This window comes from Clinocottus analis, unplaced genomic scaffold (genome assembly GCF_023055335.1).
Source record: "Clinocottus analis isolate CAN_PGR_092001 unplaced genomic scaffold, fCliAna1.0.p SCAF_3, whole genome shotgun sequence".
Lineage (NCBI taxonomy): Eukaryota > Metazoa > Chordata > Actinopteri > Perciformes > Cottidae > Clinocottus > Clinocottus analis.
The window spans coordinates 16,692,393-16,711,891 of record NW_027176042.1 but is presented as its reverse complement, the minus strand read 5'-3'; the positions used below and the strand labels follow the sequence as shown (position 1 = coordinate 16,711,891).

The following is a 19,499-nucleotide window of genomic DNA, read 5'->3' as shown; positions in this document are numbered from 1 at the left end:
TTACTATTTCTGAGGATCTAAATAAATTGTGTTCATTTCACAAAATTGCAATTTTATAAATTCAAATAAATGCTATAATATGGATGAAAATTGTACTAATGCCAGCCGCATAGTACTGTACTGTTTGTTCACTGCTATCAAAATCACAAGAGGAAGTTTCCTGTAAACTACAGTGTGTGTGTGTGTGTTCTGTTGGAGAAGAAAACGCTGGAACTTTTGGTTGCATGCGGTCGTAAAGTCTGTGTGAAAACCAGTTTAAACCGAAAAACAACTATATCATTAAGTCACAGACAATGAAAAGGCTTTGTACTGGTGTGCTCTATTCCTCCACTGTTCCTCTATGTATGTTTAGTTTTAGCAAGGCCTCCCGAACATAGCAGCAGCTCCTCCCCCTCTCTTTCTCTCTCTCTCTCTCTAGCATGTTCCTGCTTGCCCTACTGTGTACCATGGCAACAAGGGTGACATCATTGTTTTTGGCAGGACAGAGGGCTGGCAATAAAAGTAGGGAGACTGTGACACCTCACTGTCCAATCAGGATCCAGGACACATAATAGCTTGTTAGAGGTTCAGGAGTGAAGTGCTCAACAAGGGGTGAATCTGTGAGCATTTCCCCTGAGAACAAACGGGCCATTTGACCGTATACAGTCAAACACTGTTGACATACCTGCTGCTCACCAGTTAACCTGAGCAACAGTACACTCAGTTACCAGTTAGCTACACCCATCTAAAAACAATCGCGGCCTTGAATTTTGTTAAAAGCTAATAGTCTGCATTAGTTCTAGCTAGGGTTACCTAATAAACTGGTCACTGAGTGTATAACCGTACTTTAAAAACTATCCTTTATGAGGCATTCCTCTTTCACCAATACAGAATTTGAATAGGAAAATATAAATACTGGTGATTCCGTAGTAAAAATGTAACCGAATGATATTCGCACAGCAGCTGGCAGAATAACCCGTAGAAACAATACAACAAAGGACACTATATTTTCTACACATTTGTTTATTAGATAAAAGGACACTGCAATATTTCGAGAAAATGCCATTTGTATGGTTCCACCAGCAGACAAAGTGGAAGTAGGACTGCAGCACAGAAGTAAAACTCCACTCGATCCTTTTTACCCTCTCAGTTCATTAGGGCCATGTGATCAAAGCCTGTTTCTCTTGTCAGAACTTCAAACAGCTTGAAATCAGGATGAGATTGGATTACAAACAGAGGTCAACCCCTTTATCTCTTAATTTTCCTCTCATTTTCTCCCTCTCTCCATTTCCCCTCAAGGTACTTAAAAAAGGATGAGTCCAAGCATGCCCTCTTCTCTCTGCAAAGCAGCAGCAGTGTGATTATTTTTGGCTGTTTCTCTGTAACCTGAACTTGGCCCTCTGGGTTGTCTTTATTTTCTAAGTCCATAGAGGTTTTAGGCTTTAAATGCTTAAAAGGACATACAAAATAAGCTCTTCCACAGAAGTTCTCGTCTGTGGGAGCTGAACTTCTAAACCGGATGTCAGATTGGTTTGATCTCTTGACAGACAGAGAAAGGGAGAGCGAGACAGACAGACAAAGAGGAGAGGTGTACGAAAGTAGATGGCTTTAAGGAGGTTTTCAACCTTGTTTATTTCACACTGCTCAGCAACAAAAAGCGACAGTCAGCATTCCCCTGCACCCCTCCCTGTCAGGCCTACAACTGATAGCAGCTTTACAGAAAGAGAAAGGGGGAGCTGGAGAGAGACATGAACAGACAGTCTAACAGAGAAAGTGATAAAACATTTCATATGACACGTATCTTCCAGCAGATCAACCACACAGCTGGCTAAAAACAATAATTTCCCAAACTGTATAATGTGTGCACAGTATAATGTGGTCGGGAAATAAAATAGTTTGAAATGAAATGAGAGCCATTAGCTGGTGTGATATTGCAGGAGATTGGAGCAATTGTTTCAAAGGTTGCACATGTAGGCAACTTGGCATCGGCGATTAGTAAATAAATGGACTTCTTTCGTCAGTTACTGTAACAACAATGTGATATGTGATGTGTATTATATACTGGTGCTAAAGGGCACGCAGGATAATGTTGAGATTCAGTTTTGTGATTAAACTAAACTTTGTCAGTCAAAATAATGTGAGAAGGGGTGTGGCCATAACTAAATGAACACACCTGGCATTACTACCAGCCTTTGTTTCAACTAACGCCTTTACACGCCCAAGTCCGATTCTTAATGTTGTTTAATTTTACATTCATGCACAAAAAAAGTCACAGAGGAAACTGGATGAAGATCAATGTCTTCATAAAAACTGACATTGACTGCCCCAAAACAACATCAATGAAACTGTTCCATTTATTTAGCTTTTTGCTGGCAGATGGCATCAACAAGATGCTTCCATTTCACATAATTACAGGTATTGACCTGATATTCAAACTAAATATTATTATTTTGTCACATACTGTATTAGCACACAGAACACGTGTCTTGATCAGAGGTCAGGCACACAGATGTGAGATCATTGGTTTAGTGCCATATCTGTGCCCACACCAGTATTGGGATTGGGTCTCATACTCTAAATTACTCCGATACAATTGCTCCTGATACCACTTACGGCAACGTGACGCCATCATTTGTCGCTGCAGGCGTCTCCACTGAATCAGTTAGTTTAGCTAGGAGGTTTTCAGCTGTGTGCCTGCCAGGTATAATCTGTCAGGGTTTCCTCCAGTGTGTTGCGAGCCTGAGGTTAGCGAGGGTCCGATCGAAAGAGAGCGCGTTTGTGACGATGCGTAACGTTGCAGCTGTAAATATAGCTGTTGATTTGTGTTCAAGTGGAATAAGCCTCCAAGATGGTGGTTTGATAAAAGGCCAGCTGGCCTCAGTCAATTTAAGTTAATACCAGTAATCGCAGGTGTTTTGAGTGTTTGATTAACATGATGTGGCAGTTTATTTGTGATTAAACAAAGTGATGGATACTCAATATGGACACCAGATGGAAAGTATAATGTATTGGTGATGTTGTGTATGGTTTTTCTCAATTCATGTCTTAACATCTAAAATCAATTAGCGAAGTATAGGACTACAGTAGCAGTGCCATATGTGCACAGTTTGGTTGTTGGTGGAAAAAAGGCCTGTGAGGACCCGTGAGGAAACCCAAGTTAAGTTCCCGTGTCTTGCATGTCAGCCAGCTAATGATTAAAGTGATGGGCTGATCCGTGGCTGAAGGTGAAGCAGCACTATTCTGACAAGTCGCTCCTCGAGATTTTTTCAGCCTTTTATTTTACATATTTTAAGGGTTAAATATTAACACTACCACTGCTAACGTGGCTCATGCAAGTACAATGTTGAATGTTAAAATGTCCAAAACGTCATTATGTTGTATATTCAATTTGTTATAGTCAGAAAGTGAAGAACATCTAATGAAATAACACATGTTTTCAAAGTTATTTTTTAGAATATTAATGGTACTGTGCTCATATTGGTACTCGGTCTCGGCAAGTATTTAAAAGTGTGTACTAGTACTAGGAAAAAACGAATGATCAGTGAATCCCAAAACTGCAAATAAATGTTGACAATGACAACAGCATGAAAGTTAAAGAAAACAAATGAAGCTCAAGGGACAGAGTTCCCGTATATATAAGCATTTATTTTTCAGGAAATGTATTTTGAGTATGTGTGCTCATGCATGCAATAACAAGTCAGCACACCCACAATATCACAAAGCTCCTCCAACACCCTTCTTGGCTCGACATGTTTGAACATGAAGTGACTTTTCTTTTACTATTTTTTTTCCAGGTTGGCTCTTTTCCCTCTTCTTTTATCTTTGTTTTCTTATCGTGAGGCACATGATGGAGTCAATTTTTAGCTCAGTCAGCTAAAAACAAAACTCTCTCACACACACACACACATACACACACACACACACACACACACAAAACAAACACAAAACCAATAGATGGGCTAATCATGTAGAGATGAGCTTCAAGCGATAGAAACACAGCATTGTGTCAAAACACATCCACTACAAAAGACACCAGAGGATATACAAGTATAGAAACACCACTAAAAAAAGTAGTCCCCTCCCCTCTTCACTTCTGTTATTGTCTTCAGTGAGAAAGACAGGATTAAACTTGAGAAAGATGAAGATTTGCAGTGACACAGAAAACCCTTCTGACTGACTTCAATCCCAAACCATGGGCCATGGATTTGCTGATCCATCACTGCACTGAGGAATGATCTTTTCTGTCACTGATATTTCTCAAAAACAGCATTTGTGCCCAAACTCCTGAGCAAAACTTGAAAAGTCACATGCCTCAGAGCAATCATTTTGGGTAAAACAGGAATTGCAACACAACACTTTTCCCCCCACAAAGCACTGAAACAGACAAAAGCACAACTCGGTTGACAGAGAGCATAATCACATGCTCAACCACTTAAAAAAAACATGTCCTCTACTTGCGCCTATAAAATGGCACTTGGCCACCTGCCAAACTGCCTCTCCCTCAAATCTGCAAAATGGTTTTCAGTGGCACAGTCCTAATAGGAGAGCTATTAAAAGTGCATTATATGTTACATGTAGAGAAGAGCTGCTAACTGTGGCACAGCAGCAGTATGGGAAAAGCAGGGTGATACATAGCAGAGAGGGATGAAAAGAAAGCCTGATCAGTTTGTAATGAGTGGGTTTTCCGTTGTGCTGCAACCACATCCAAAAGTTTGTTCTACGAGATCCTGTGTAGTAATTCCTGACTTAGAAAAAAAGAAAAGGTATAATGTGTTGCATGCAGTTCATGACAAAAACTGACTTGAGTGGAATATTTTATTTTCAGTGCTGGAGTCAATTCTGAATGTTGCAACAGGAATCAGGGACATATTGTAGGAATCCCCCCAGAAAGACAGAATGATATTATCCACATAGCACATGGGAACACTGGCTGCAGAGCACAGGACAGAGTTACATACACAACTGCACTCAGTAACTTCACGAATAAGCTCTGTGTGATCATATACACAACAATACATATTATCATGCAACAAGGTGTATGTATTGTCCATACTGAGAAGAGCAAAGAAGAGAAAGATAAATACCAGCCCTTATCCAAAAGACACCAGGTTCAATACGTGATACATTGTCACATCACATCCTGACACAGCTAAAGCCAGATATGCACGCACATATTTCATCACAACATGAGCAAAGCAAGAGGTTAATATGAATAACAGAGAGCAACAAGTCAGAATAACTGAGCCACCGCCGTCCGTATACAGTGTGAATCAGCCACAAGAGAGCCATGGAACAGACACAACACACGCACACGCAAACGCGCGCGCGCGCACACACACACAAACACGGTCCGTGGTCTCAATCAGTAGCCAGGTCCAACTTCCAATATGCGGTCGATAGCTTTGACATTGATAACCCGGCTCATAGACGTCCAGCTGCTCTGATAACGAGCCAATTACGTCACTCGATAGTGGAATTTTAAAAAGCTAACGTGAATTGCGCCACAGACGGTCACAACTACCGTGAGACTGTTTTCCGTGTCGGCAAGTTCAAACGGGTTACAACCCGGTTACAACCCGTTTAAGGCGATGCGGAAGAAAAACTCGAAGCAACATAGGCTAGTGTGTTGAAGGCAACAACTTGTGGAAAGTAACGGCTCACGTGAGCTGAAGTTAGTTGAGTTGTTAAAACTTCACTCAACCGCGTCGCTGACGTTCAAAAAAAAAGAAGAAAAAAAAAGGTAAAAACCGCCCCAACCCATTTGCTTTACCTTCGTAGCAGAGAATGCCAATGTTGTTGTTCATCTTGTCCAGGTACTGGTAGTTCAACAGGTCCATTTTCGTGAGAAGCATTTATCGAGTTTTTAACCCCCAAAAAAAGACCAGCTTTTTTCTTCTTCTTCGTCTTCTACACCTCTCAAGCGACGGTCAAAAAACAAAAAGCCCCAAAAAAAAGGCCCAGCCTCCAACTTTTGTTTCCTAAAAAAAACCAACCTTTTAATAACATTAAACCCGAAGAGGATTGACACAGAGTTAAAGGATACTTTAAAATGAAAACATATGGGTAAATGTATCGCGGTAATAAAGAGTAAAAGAAGTGTAGCGTCAGTTCTCCTCACAGCCAGCTGTAAGTCGACTGCACTGACACGCAGGCGACGCTCGGTATGACTCCAGTGCTGCGCCAGTGCGCTCTGTTGCGGAGAGAGAGGCGCGCACTGGGCATGCTCGCTAAATCCCTGGAGCGCCTCAAATATCAGAGATGTTTTACGTGCAAGATCAGCCTCTCCAAACACATCCAGACACCCAAAGCGCTGCAGCCGTCCCATATTAACTTTGCAGGGAGGTATACTGCATATTACGTTAAACTGTTTTGCACTTTATTGTTATTATTCTCACAATTAACTTCATGTCTGACAGAAGAGAAACGTACTTTCAATCTTCTGTATGTTTGCAAAAATGAAAAATTTACAATAAAACTGACTTTGACTTTGAGGGTGGCCCATAAGTGTAGCTGCAGTTAGATTGTGTTAATTGTTGCAGCAGTTAGATTGTTTAATAAACACTTCAATTGTGGTTTTTAGATTTAGCATCTTTCTGATTTTAGTTATGCGTCTTGTTTTATATGGTATTTTTCTGTTGTTGTTGTTGTTGTTGTTGTTGTTGTTTGTTCTCTGTTATGTGTTTCTTGTCTGCTGTACACTGTTAACTTTGTCTTTGACTTCAGTTGTGTTCAGTTATAAATGTATCACAGGGTTTGAGTCCAGGACTATTAGAGTGATCACATAGAAGTACATAAAGATAGATAAGTCAGTGTAAACTAGTCTCTGGGAATATTTCCGTGAATGTAAAAAAAAAGAAAAAAGACATTGAAGGGTGGAGGGGAGAAAAATGAAAAGGTTAGATAAAAAGAGAGGAAATGGAAACACGTAGACGGTGTTCCTCTTTATGTGGGTTTGCTTTTAATATTGTTTTCATTTTTAGGACAAAGATGGTGGTTTCCCCACAAGCTACATTAGTGTTGTTTTTTTTAGTTGTCAGGCTTCTTTGAGAATATAATATTAGATTAAGGTTATACAAAATGACAACAACTATGTTTACATTGCCTATAGTTGCCTTTTAAGTGGAGGGTAAACTTCCTTGTGTATGTTATTGGTTATGAAAAGTGACCCAGGCCCACTAAGGTCTCCTCAGCCTCAGCGCGGTTCTCTCCTGCCCTCTGGTGCTTAAGATACGCTACACACAGGTCTTCAATTAGGGGACTGATGTGGATAAAAAAAAGGAGGTAAATGGGATGAAAAGAAGAAATTGGTGCCATCACCATAGATACACTAAATATTGCATGGTTTGTGTGGACAGTTTCCTTTGGATGAGAGCATAATGAGCAGGGTGTGGCTGAGCTTTAGAGCATGAGATTATACACGAACATGCATTTGCCATGTGTGTGCTTTTGTGACGCATAACCACAAAACACACAGACTGGGGAAATGAGAGACGTTAGAAACGCTCAGACAACATAATAAATACTCACAAAGTGCAGCAAACACAGTAGGTAAGACCCAGCTTTGAAGTAAAAATTGAATATTTTTTCAAAGCAATATGAATGTTTCATAAAGAAAGAAAAACATGTATCTAGCCTTTTTTATTATTTAGTATTGCACCTAAAGCTTTTTTATATTCGTGAGCAAATACAGCAAAGAAAAATGAAGATATAGAGATAATTAATCATGAGGAACTTACAGGAGGAGAAAAGGGTTATGTCATGGGCTGCATGCAGGCGAAAAGCTCTGGAAACTACATTTAAGGGGACCGTGTAGAGGGAAAGTTAAGGCTCCTCCACTGAACTCTGCCTCACTAAAACATGCATCTCCTCCTAACTTCTAACACAGCTCAAAACTGGATTAGCAGACTAATTATACAGAGGGTTTTACCCGCCCGGTCTCTCGTCTACACACAGGCCACAACAACAAAACAAATACAAAGACAGAGTGTGTGCCCAAACACACATCGAACCTACCCAGCCTACCTCCAACGTCCCCCCCTTCCCTTCTCATACACTCACAAGCACATAAACAAAAGGCCTCTCCACTCCAGTCCTCCCCCATATAACGGCGGCTCAATACTAAGGGACATGGCTCCTGTCTCATTGGATACCCATTGTTTCCAGTTTCACACACACAACAAGGCTCAGTGCAGACAGAGAGGCCATTCAGTGGGACTGCCTCTACTACAGCTGGTGCTGCAGATTACAACTAATTCAGAGGGGCTGAACTCAAAGCAGTGCATCTGAAAAGTAAGAAGCCGACGCTGAAAGTTGTTGCTCAATTCATGTGTGAGAACAAACTAAAAAAGCTGTTTCAGGAAGTCAAAATAAAAAGTTCCGGATGTCCCAACTTTTCTGGAAGTGCATCACAAAGCTGTAATAGGACAACTCAACTGGTCCAGGTGGCCAGCATAGTGCATTCACTCAAACTAATAAGTTACTCAACATCTTCACACATGTTTTACCTGTTTAAAAAACAGGAAGTCATTCTCTTCAGAGAAGGACGGAAGACAGTCAGTAACAGACCAGTCCCTCATATGTCCTCCTGTACATCAGCTGAGCTTAGTCTTGCTGCTGCTCATTAGATGCATCATTTGTTTACCTGTGACTGCATTTGCGTCAATGTGAACATTTGTTTTGCAATTATCACAAACACTTGACTTCAAATTCTACTTAAAAAGAAAAAGTCTTGAACACAGTGTCTTTGTTCTGGCATGCATGCTGTAAGATTGAATAAATATACTAAGGAGATTATAGGTTACACAACAAGTTGGTGAATTTCCATCTTTCTCCATAGGGACATGTTGGTATAAATAGCATGGCCTGCTGTGGTAATAACCCTTCCTGTTTCCATCTCACCTTCTTCAGCATGACTCAAAAGTAAAGGGCTCATGTGGGGCTGATGATCTATTGTAATGTCAGGCTATTGCCGCTGTTGTAAAACATATCTGTGTAATTGAATGCAAATTTTTGTGGAAAAGCATCTCTGGCTCACTAACCATCATTTTACCAATGAATAATACAACTGGCATTGCAGTTTTGATTAAATTGTGATTAATTGTGCGGCCCTGGCAAGGACAGATAATATTATAAACCAGCTTGTGGTCACGCCATAATCATTTTAGAGACCTTTAAATGAAAATCTGAATAATGATCATTCCCTCTAATGTCATACATAACATTGTAATATCAGTCAAAATGATAATCGTAATTAGATATGATTTCAAAATAGTTGAGCCATGGTCCTTACAAAACAAGCTGCTTGAGTTGGACCTCCTTAATCTGGTTTAATTTTTTACTCTGAAATACTTGATTACCACTGTTTTATTTAGTTTCGAAATTAAATGGATATATGATTCATTAATGCACTCATCCACTGCCCGATGTTTCATTTAGTGGTGTGGGTACAACTGCCCTTCGTCTCCAACAGAGAATTCCTTCCTTCCTGTCATTATCCTCGTTACTTCCTGCATGTCTATTTATTTATCTGATCCATCATGCCAAGGCTCTACCACACCTACTTAATCCCCTGCGGTGTTGTGTGTCTCTCTGAACAGGTCTAGGCTTCTCCAGGGAGTGGGTGTGTCTGGATAACAACACCGCACAGGCCAGGTGGTGATTCATCCTAATGCTTCATTTACACGCTCCGCTGTTGTGACACAAACACTGACACAATAAAAGATTATAGGTGGATGGTAGAGTGTAGAAAAAAAAAGAAGCTCCAACTTGCTTCTGTATTCCTCACCTTTTTCTGCTTCATTACTAGAATGAAGTCTTTCTATTTGTTTAAATCACGAAACTATCTTTATGGCTTGTTGAAGATGAATAAAAAGCAGAAAGGCTTTGTTGTAGGTTCCTCAAGCCGGCCTTAAACTTTATTATAAACACGGTCCTCAATATTACACTGGCAGAGATCAAAGGTCAACTCCTTGATTCCTTCTGTTGAAATACCACCAGACCGTTACAGGCTCTGTTGACATGGTGACATACTGCATTGAAGATGTTTATCCCCTTTGAAATTTCTTGCCTGAGCACTTGGTATCAAGGTGCTTACATAAATGTAACTTTTACACAAACCTTGAGGCTATAAAAGGTTTTATTACTCATATAATGTCTGCAAACACCTGTGTAGGACAGACCTGTATGACAAGTTATAATGCTTAAGGTCATTTTTAGCCTTCCTCCAATCAAACTTTTTACAAAATCGAGACAAATTAATTAGATTGCACATTGAAATGTCCCTGTCCGTCCAAAGCCACCAGGCGAAGAACCAAAGGTTCATCTTTCTGTAAAGACGTGTTCATTATCTCCACCGAATTTAGAGGCAAAACTACTCAGCAGCCCAGAGACACCATTGCACAACATTGCTGGGAGCGTTTGAATAAAACAAGAAAATCCTTAATACAGACTCACAGAAGAGGAAATATCAGGTTACTACACCGAAACAATGATAACAACAGGTGATTGTGTTGAGGTGGAGCCGTTTGTCATGTCCCACCCATTGTCTCCAAGTATGTGTGTGTGTGTGTGTGTGTGTGTGTGTGTGTGTGTGTGTGTGTGTGTGTGTGTGTGTGTGTGTGTGTGTGTGTGTGTGTGTGTGTGTAAAATGTGGAAACCCTACCAGATGCCATCAAATCTAAGGCTTTGTTTAATATCTGGTTTCGTTTCTCGTGAAACTAGGTGCAGACTAGGTAAAGATGCTGAATGAGATATAAGAGTAGCCAATATCTTTTAACCCGGGAAGCTAAAATATGTATTCAACAATCAAGAATATGCAGTAAAAGTTGTTTTACTGTATGATAAATACAGAGCTACTAATGTTACTTACTGCACAGCATACATATTTAGACATAAAATATAGGGAGAGGGGTGTGGGCTGTGACAAAGACCTATGGTAAGAATTGGACAGTGCAGTTAATTGTAGTCTTAACCACTAGGCCACGAGACACCCCGACGAGACATCATAATTTAATTAATTTAATCCTAATTAAAAGCCTGCCAAAGCAGCTTTCAGCCATCAGAGTCTACATATTGTATAAAGTTGGAATATGGACCACATGGACGCATAGCAACGTCTTCACTCATAACCAAGACATCCAAGACATCCGTGTCCCACTCTCTCTTCGACCATCCGAACTGTCTCCTTCTTCTCTTAAACTGACCTACTATCTATCTGCTCTTTGGTTTTCTCTTATGCGGCAAATGTGTTTTTCTCTGTCCGTCTCTTTCCACAAGCCCCTCCCACCTATAGCTCGCCTGCCAAGCTTTGTTGACAACACAAACAAAACAAACACGAGGCAAACAATGACAGCGCTCTCACTTTCGGGCGATGTGGCGTTAGGCATCTACTGTGTGTTATTACAAGTATGCAAATGCCTAGAACACAACTCAAATCTGATTGTGACATGCACCTTTTTTTTTCGAGCAGCAGACACTCAGAAAAGGTGTAAAGCATGTATTGTACACAGGAGTGAATCCTGTTCAAATAGAACATTCGTAAAATAAAAATTGGAAAAATTATGTTATCCAACTTTTACATGAAAATGTGAGTCAGGGCAATGTCTGTTTTTTTTTTTTAAATTAAATAAAGCCCAAGCATTTGAAATACATAACACTTAACAGATCTTATTTTTGGTATTGGAAAATGATCCATGCTTTTACAGGCCAATGGGACCCTGTGATAGCATTCTTGTCATGCTAACAATTAGCTGGAAACAATCGGACCCCGGGGGCTTATTGGCTACGACAGATCCTACGTGGGACAGCAGGCTCTGTGCCATTACCAAACTCATGTTCTGCATCTGTGCCTGGATTACAGCCTCGGCAGGCTCAGATGTCAACAACACAGCTTTATCACTGGATGCCGAGTTTACTGAGTATGTTCATCAGACATCTTCTCCAACGGAATATGAATGAATACTTTAAATCTCTTTTTATGTTTTGGGCTAACCTAACCTTCTGAATACCTGCACATGTGTATGGAGGGGGATACAACTCTTTGAGTCATTAATCAAATTAACTGATTCCACTAATCACAAAGGAAGCTCAGTATGTCTCAGCAGGAGCACTTCTTCAGCACTATAAAAGGTTAACTGTGTGAAAGGCTTTGCCATCCTGTTTCATTTCATTCTCAGTAACTATGGTGAATTCTATCAAAAAGAGAGGCATGTAAAGTATGTGTGGTCAGCACAGCTCTGAGAAAAAGTTCCCTCTCTAAAACAGCAGAGCTGGTGGGACCAGCAAGTTGGCCTTTACTGAAAGCAAATGTGGTATGGGTTAACATTTCAGCCAATATTAAGAAAAGTAGCCATAGCTCTTGTCAGGTGAGGAACCTTAACACATGAATATTCTACTCAGGTATGTTGAGTGGGAGTGAGAAGCTATGAAAGGTAGTGGTTTAAGTATGTACAATTTGACCTGTACGGTGTGGTGGAGGACTCCTCAGACAACCTTAGTCCAGAGTAAGCATACAATGTACCAGAAGAGGCATTTGTATTTCTACACCCTCCAAAGGCCAATAAAGGAGTTTGCAGTGACTGGGAACGCATTTTAATGGGATTCAACAAATCAAATCTTTGCTAACTGTATATTCAACATGTGGAACAATCTGTAGCTGGAACAACAAACAGCCAGTAAATGTGAATTACCCAAGCAACGTCTTTTCTAGCGACACACAACTATTTAAAGGATTGCGGTGCAAAAACTAGTTGGCTTGTTTCATGAAGAAAAAACTAAAAAATAAGTTTTATATAAATGTTCATGTGGAAGAAAACAAGTAGAAAACAAAACTGCTTAAAAAACAAGGTTTGATTGTATTTAACCTTGTGATTTGCAACTGTGACCCTTTGACACTTGACCTTTGACCCTGTGACCATGATGGCCCCTTACCCCTTCATTCTCTTAATGGCCGCCCACTGAACCATGACGATAGCAAAGCAGGGACAATGACGTAAGTGTGTGTGTGTGTGTGTGTGTGTGTGTGTGTGTGTGTGTGTGTGTGTGTGTGTGTGTGTGTGTGTGTGTGTGTGTGTGTGTGTGTGTGTGTGCATTAAACTGCAGAGAGGAGTCTATCTAGAGGCACAGAGAGATGAATGTGGGAGGAGGGTAAGACAACAAGAGATAGACTGATGGGAAGGAGGAGTGACTGGGGAGCGGTCACTTCCCACAACCAGCTTTTCATTCATCTTGAATGAGAAGCAATGAAGAGATTTATTTAGACACAATTTACATTTAAAGTAAACTCGCTTTGAGAAGCACAATTGTCCAATGAGCAGAACAGACAACCTGACCTGAGAGTGACTCATGCGTATTCGTATTGATCGAAACTAAACATAATAGTATATAGATACAGATAACAGACAGTTATTCTAAACAATGAAAAGCTTATTTTGCTTGGTCCTCCCAACACAGAATTACAAGAAACTTAAGGTAAAAAAAATAAAAATAATAAGACACAAAATATATTGCAGTATATATATATATATATATATATATATATATATATATATATATATATATATATATATATATATATATATATATATATATATATATACACACACAAACACACACACTATTATGTTTAGTATATATGCATACATACATACTGTTACAGTAGTTGGATTTGTTAAAACAATAAATGGTCATTTTGAGAGCTGCATCTCCTCACTTTCTTGCCAGAAATGGGAGGAGAAGATTGAAACCATTCATGTCTGTCCACTCAATATGAAGCTACAGTAATCTGCCAGTTAGCTTGGCTTAGCATGAAAACCGAAAACCGAAAGCCAGGGGAAACAGTTAGCGAGGCAACAAAATCCACCTTTTAGCATATTCTAAACTAACTCATTAGTAATTCAATTGCTTCTTTCTTGGGCTACCGCAGTGAACTCTTGGTGACTTGTCTTCAGTAAGAGGCTGCAACACAACCAGCAGAGACTCCCAGATGTAGCCAGGCTTGCTGTTTCCCCCGTTTCTAGTCCTTATGCTGAGCTAAGCTAACTTGTCTCTGCTACAGCTTCATATTGTAAAAAAAAAAGGTTATTTTCATTGTGTAACAACAGTATAAAAGTTCAGAGTACACAAATATAAGCAGCCTGACTAATATCAAAGTGCTTAAGTTTGGGAAAAGCTACTGTTGAATTAGAAATATTCTTCCAAACGTTGTTTGGAACTGAGCAAGAAGTTGTTATCGTAAATGCAAACTATTGAAAATATGAATGGAGATACTGCTTGTTCGTTAAAGTAAACTAGTTTGACCCTGCGGAAGTTTACGGTGCAAAATGTCATGCAGCCGTGGTTACAAAAATCGTTTGTACATTAACTGTCCTGCCATCTGCCTGCGCCCCGTCTACCTGCACACCTGCCATCAGTCAGCTCTTCACCTTTGTGTCTATTGCTCACCAGAGCATTGTCTCAGTTACTGTGGTAGTTCATGCTTCAGTAGTTTTCATTTTTTTCTGTAAGTACCTCTTGCAGACACTGCTGAGTCTGTCTTTCACCATCACTTTCACTCCAAACCACCTCCCTTCACTGTGGTCTCACATAAATCCTCAACAATTTCACCTACCTCTTGTCTGTGTCATGCATTCAGGTTGAGCAATGTGCTTCACAATTAGCTCTTCTTCTCTTGCTTTGTATTACACTTTGGCCCCAACTCCTGTTTTGAGGCCAGTGCCTCAGTCAATGGCAAGACTCTTACAGTAATACCTCACATAGTTTAAAAGTCTTCTGTGGTGACAAAAAAAGAGATTATGAGAGAAAAAGAGCAAGAATGTAACAATGAAGTCACTGTTGAAGTTTAACGACTGGTACCCTGCACATTGTCTGCACATTACTTTGACCCAGTGACTGTGACACTGTTATCTCCACTCATAAACATTTAGCTGATAACCCAGATTCATCTATTGCAGACTCCTTGACACCCATCCCCTAACACACACACTGATAGCAGGCAATAGTTCAAACACTGTTATCAATTAATGACATGATAGTACCCACTTATCAATAAAACGGCAACGGGCACCGACAGGAAAATAGGCAGTAAAACATCGGTGGTGTTCGAGACAATAGAGCAGTCTTTAATAGATACACCTCTGCTTTCAACTTTTATGGCATGCTCACACACAACAGCATGCACACTGCATTGCGATTACTAAATGACTGTGGGCTCCACATTGTCCTCAACTATTTTGTTTATATTATCTATTATCTATGTTACATTTAGTACAGCTGGACCACAGGATTACCATCGCAAGTGAGGAGGGACGTGTCGCGGACCGGTCAAATTACTATAGCTTTTATTATTTATTCATCAATCAACTGTATGTTGCAAAATCATTTTTACATTGAATAAGAAACAAATGGAGCTGCAGACATCAGTAACATTGGTGCAGAACATTAGGGACGTTTCTATCTTCACTGAAAAAAAGAGTACTGTACATTTTACTGTGTAAAGAGTCACTTCTCAAACTCAATGTGAAATTCTTCCTCAATTGGTCACTTGTTTTTGGATTTGTTTAAATATTTACAGTTTATATGTTTTATGCATTGAAGTAGTAAAAGTAGCACTCTGGCTGCTTAGTTGCTGAGATTAATACCACTGTTATATCTTTACAAATACGCACAAAGTCAGAGGGCAGTTAGCTTAGTTTATCTTAGCATTCAGACTGGAAACAGCTAGCCTACCTCAGGTCAAAGGTTACAGATTCCGCATTTACAGCACCTCTAAAGCTCACAAACAAATTGTTTATTTTATACAACAACAAAAAACACAAGATTATGTGCCTGACTATGTCTTGGCTAGCAGCAGTGTCTTCAAGAAGTTTCGCCAAACAGCCAGCAGGTACCAAACAAAGTTGTCATATCTTAAAGTTATCTATAATAGAGTGAGAGGTGGATGTCGTCTCAGGTCCCTCACTGATAGTTTTATCCTATGCCGTGTCACCGGGATACGCCTCAGCTTCATCGATGAGCCACCGCTTTGCCACTTTGTTTTTATTAGTTGGAACTTAGGCTGCTGTCACTTCCAATATGGCGACGGCTAGAGACCTCCATAACCTGTTTGTGAAATCAGGGTGCCTACGCCCATATTGTCTACAGTCTGTGGTTTTAACAATCCTGCAAAAAGGATAGTTTTGTTGTGACTGACTGGGTTACTAAAACATTTGAATTGAAGCTCTCTGCAGAGAAGATGAGTGACAACAACGGGGGTATATGTTGCTCACCATCTGCATAGTTACACAGTTAGGTCTCGTTGCTTAACGCCTATGTCATATCACACAGGAAGCACAGAGAAATATCTGTCAAATACGTGGACAGGCTGGAGGGCAAACCCACTCCTTGCTAGAAAAGCTCCACACATCCAAAAACCCAACCCATCCCACTTACGAGCATGAGTCCTCCTCGGTCAAATTACCTCCCACTGAGAATACTGTTTGCCTCCAGCAAGGTTTAGACAAAGTGCCATGATGCAAGCTCTCCGATTTCACTTTCAGTGTTGATGTGTCTACACACCACCGAGCATCAACACGCTCTGACTAGTTTTGACTGCTCACTTACTGAGCGGACTGGCACGCCACCCTTAAAAAAAAGTTTTAAATGTCCGATTAACCAAGTTTGCAGTAGTTCATTTATATACAACTGAAGACACTCATGCCATGATCGAATTGACCAGATTGAATTACAGATTGCCTGCCTGCCTCATGCCAAAATCAGATTTCATTAAATCTATTCAATTGACATTAAAACAATCAACACAGACACTACAACATGGTCCATATTTTGCACTCAATAGGCTATCTAGCACTGATAATTAGCAGGCATAATGTTAACTCTACATTACTATTGCAGTGAGCTTTTTGGAATGCTAACATTTTCCAATCATCACTAAACCCAAAGAATGTATGGGACAACAACAGGAAATGACCAGATAATGGCGTTATATAAAATATCAGGCCTAATTCAATAAGATTCATCCACAACACTAGCATGGCGAAAACAATAATACAATACAGTTCTGTGGTACCACCTCTGATCAATTAGCAAGTAAATCAATTGTAAATCAGATTACCCGGCTGTCTATTCCCAAAAGAAGATAACTTGGCGATCAAGTATTCACACCCACACTCAAGACCTAATATTCATACTGGAAATGGACAACATAATTGGAACAAATGGACAAATTACACACTCCAATACAGCCAAAGTAAATTTTCGCTGCTGAGGTTTGTGTTGTCGTTATAGCAGATATATGATACTGTAAGGTTATTATTTATTTGGAATGATTTTGTCCACAAGCTACAGAATATTCATCGCAAGAATTAGATAGAATATGGGTCGGTTTTAATGGACTGCTTCCCTTCACCAAGATCTTGGAAAAGACTGGGGTGTTTGAACAAACCAATGAAATTATAACAATGACACTGTCAAAGTGTGTTTGTGTTTTCTTTAAACAAACAAGTGGGATTACAGTACATCATGTGTGTCTTTTTGCGTGTGCAGAAGTAGAGCAGAGGGCACTGGACAGATCTCAGTCAACCAGCCTCTCTTGGCACCAGTACTTCTTTTGTTGTGGTTCCTGTCAGAAAATAAATATCCATAATCCATCTCTTCAGTGGGGCCCTAAACCACTGGTCCTCTTGGGACAGACATGCTTTGATCTATCATCCAAGACCCAACAAGCATTGATAGAGCTGACTGGCAATGTCACTGAAGTCACTAACACCAGAGAAATTGTGCAATACAATGTTAGAGTCCAGAAAAAGAACTGAGATACAAAGAAACCAAATATATAAATCTGTCCTTGGAGCTGGTCCTGTAGTTCAATCCAAACTGTCTGAGGTTGATCTCATATACAGGTTTGCTTCCAGGAAGGGTGGAGTGCAACATCTTCCAAGTAGCCACAACAAAATTGCTATGGATGGGGGACAGCAAGTAGCATTGCCCCTACATTCACCATTACAGATTACTTGCTTTTTCAGTGCTTGAGTAATTACTGTATATTCAAGGTCAGGACTATTTGGCTTAAGACCTGTGATTAGTGTTGTTCACAGAAAGCTTGTTGCCAACTCACTAACAGCAAGGATCAGCCCCGCTGAAGTGTGTGCGCGTGTGTGTAGAGGGAACTTAACGTATTTGGTATGTTCATATCAAACTGGAAAATAATAAAATATGCTAAAGCTGAATTTCTGTGTGTGCATAAAAATAACAAAGATGAATTTCATATCACTTGTTTCTCATTCGGATTATAGTGGTTGGTTAGACAACACAGTTTTAAGAGGATTTAATGCAAAGTATCAAACTGTTACTGATATCAACCCATCACAAGCAGAAAAAAAATCCCAAAAGGTTTTACAAAGTCCGAATTTTACAGAGACAGTTAATTTTTTCTTTTCTTTTAGATAAGCACTCATATTCAAGCAGCCCTTATTAATCTGGGCCACGGCCAACAATTCTATTTGGGGATATTATCGTAGTTTAGTTTCTACTTTGAGCCAAGCAGATTGACCTCGGACTAATACATTAATCATGGCCTGTAATTCCATTTCCATCAAGACAACATTTGTGTAATTTTCTGTGAAATTCATTTCCAATGGAGATGGGTTATCTGCAGAAGTGGTTAAAATAAATTGAACAGTGCTTTTCATTTCAAGCTGGAAGTTGTGGCCCTGATAAGTCCCACTTGGTGCTTCTGAGTTAGAGAAGGCAGGCCGAGCCCCTCCCTGTTCTGTGCTTTGGTATGAAACGCTGCAAAGGCGGCGCGAAGGCTTGTCATAAATGCAAATGAGTAGGCAGAGGTTAATGACTCAGCTGCCTGTTGGCCTGGTTGGCTGACTAGCGTAGTGGGTTGGCCGGCTCACCCATTTCTCCTGCACCTTTGTGGAAGCAGGTCGAGGGCATTGTCTTTGGACAAAGAGGCCATGCACGACCCACAACAAAAACTGACATCAGCGCATAGGAAAAAACAAAAACACTGCAGGGGAGCGAGGGAGGAGGGGAGCAGGGCTCCCATGCCATTTCACTCAGAAGTGCAAGGAAGCTGATATTCAGCTCAGCTAAGCCAAAGCATTGTGGGAACAAACCGAGTGACATGGGAGACGTTACAGCTGAAGCTCTTTCGAAATATTCCTGTTCTCTCTCACACCAGTGAACACAAGTGATTATCTGAAATATTCCAAACGGAATATTGTTAGTTGATCAATGACCATGCTTCTCTGAAAAAATTTTTAAATAAGGGGATTAGAAAACTGACTCAACTGAAATGGACATAAATTTCTCTTAATGGAGTCCAAACATTTTCGAGCTTTCCTTCAATAAAAGCTGAAATTATGCTTCCTGATGATTGAGGAGCTTTAAATTCCTTCACAATGTGAACTATTTTTTGTTTTACTATCAAAAATCCGCCTGCTTATTTATCCTCTAAAGCAAACAAATTAGTTGAAAGTGCAGCATATCCAGAGAGCAATGATTAAATACATGACACA

The 19,499-nt window shown here is 40.1% G+C and overlaps 1 protein-coding gene across 2 annotated transcripts in view; it reads right to left on the bottom strand.

The window, feature by feature from the left end:
- The window catches only part of vgll4b (vestigial-like family member 4b), a 39,610-nt gene that overhangs the window by 17,609 nt on the left and 2,502 nt on the right, over window positions 1–19,499 (bottom strand). Inside the window, exon 1 of one of the 2 annotated variants that reach the window (XM_068594627.1) lies at window positions 5,750–6,111. The exons of the other annotated variant lie outside the window; for it this stretch is intronic. Coding sequence (XP_068450728.1) covers window positions 5,750–5,831 — 82 coding nt within the window. The 5' untranslated portion in view covers window positions 5,832–6,111. Of the gene's footprint in view, window positions 1–5,749; window positions 6,112–19,499 lie in introns of those variants that run through there. 2 annotated transcript variants of the gene reach the window in all.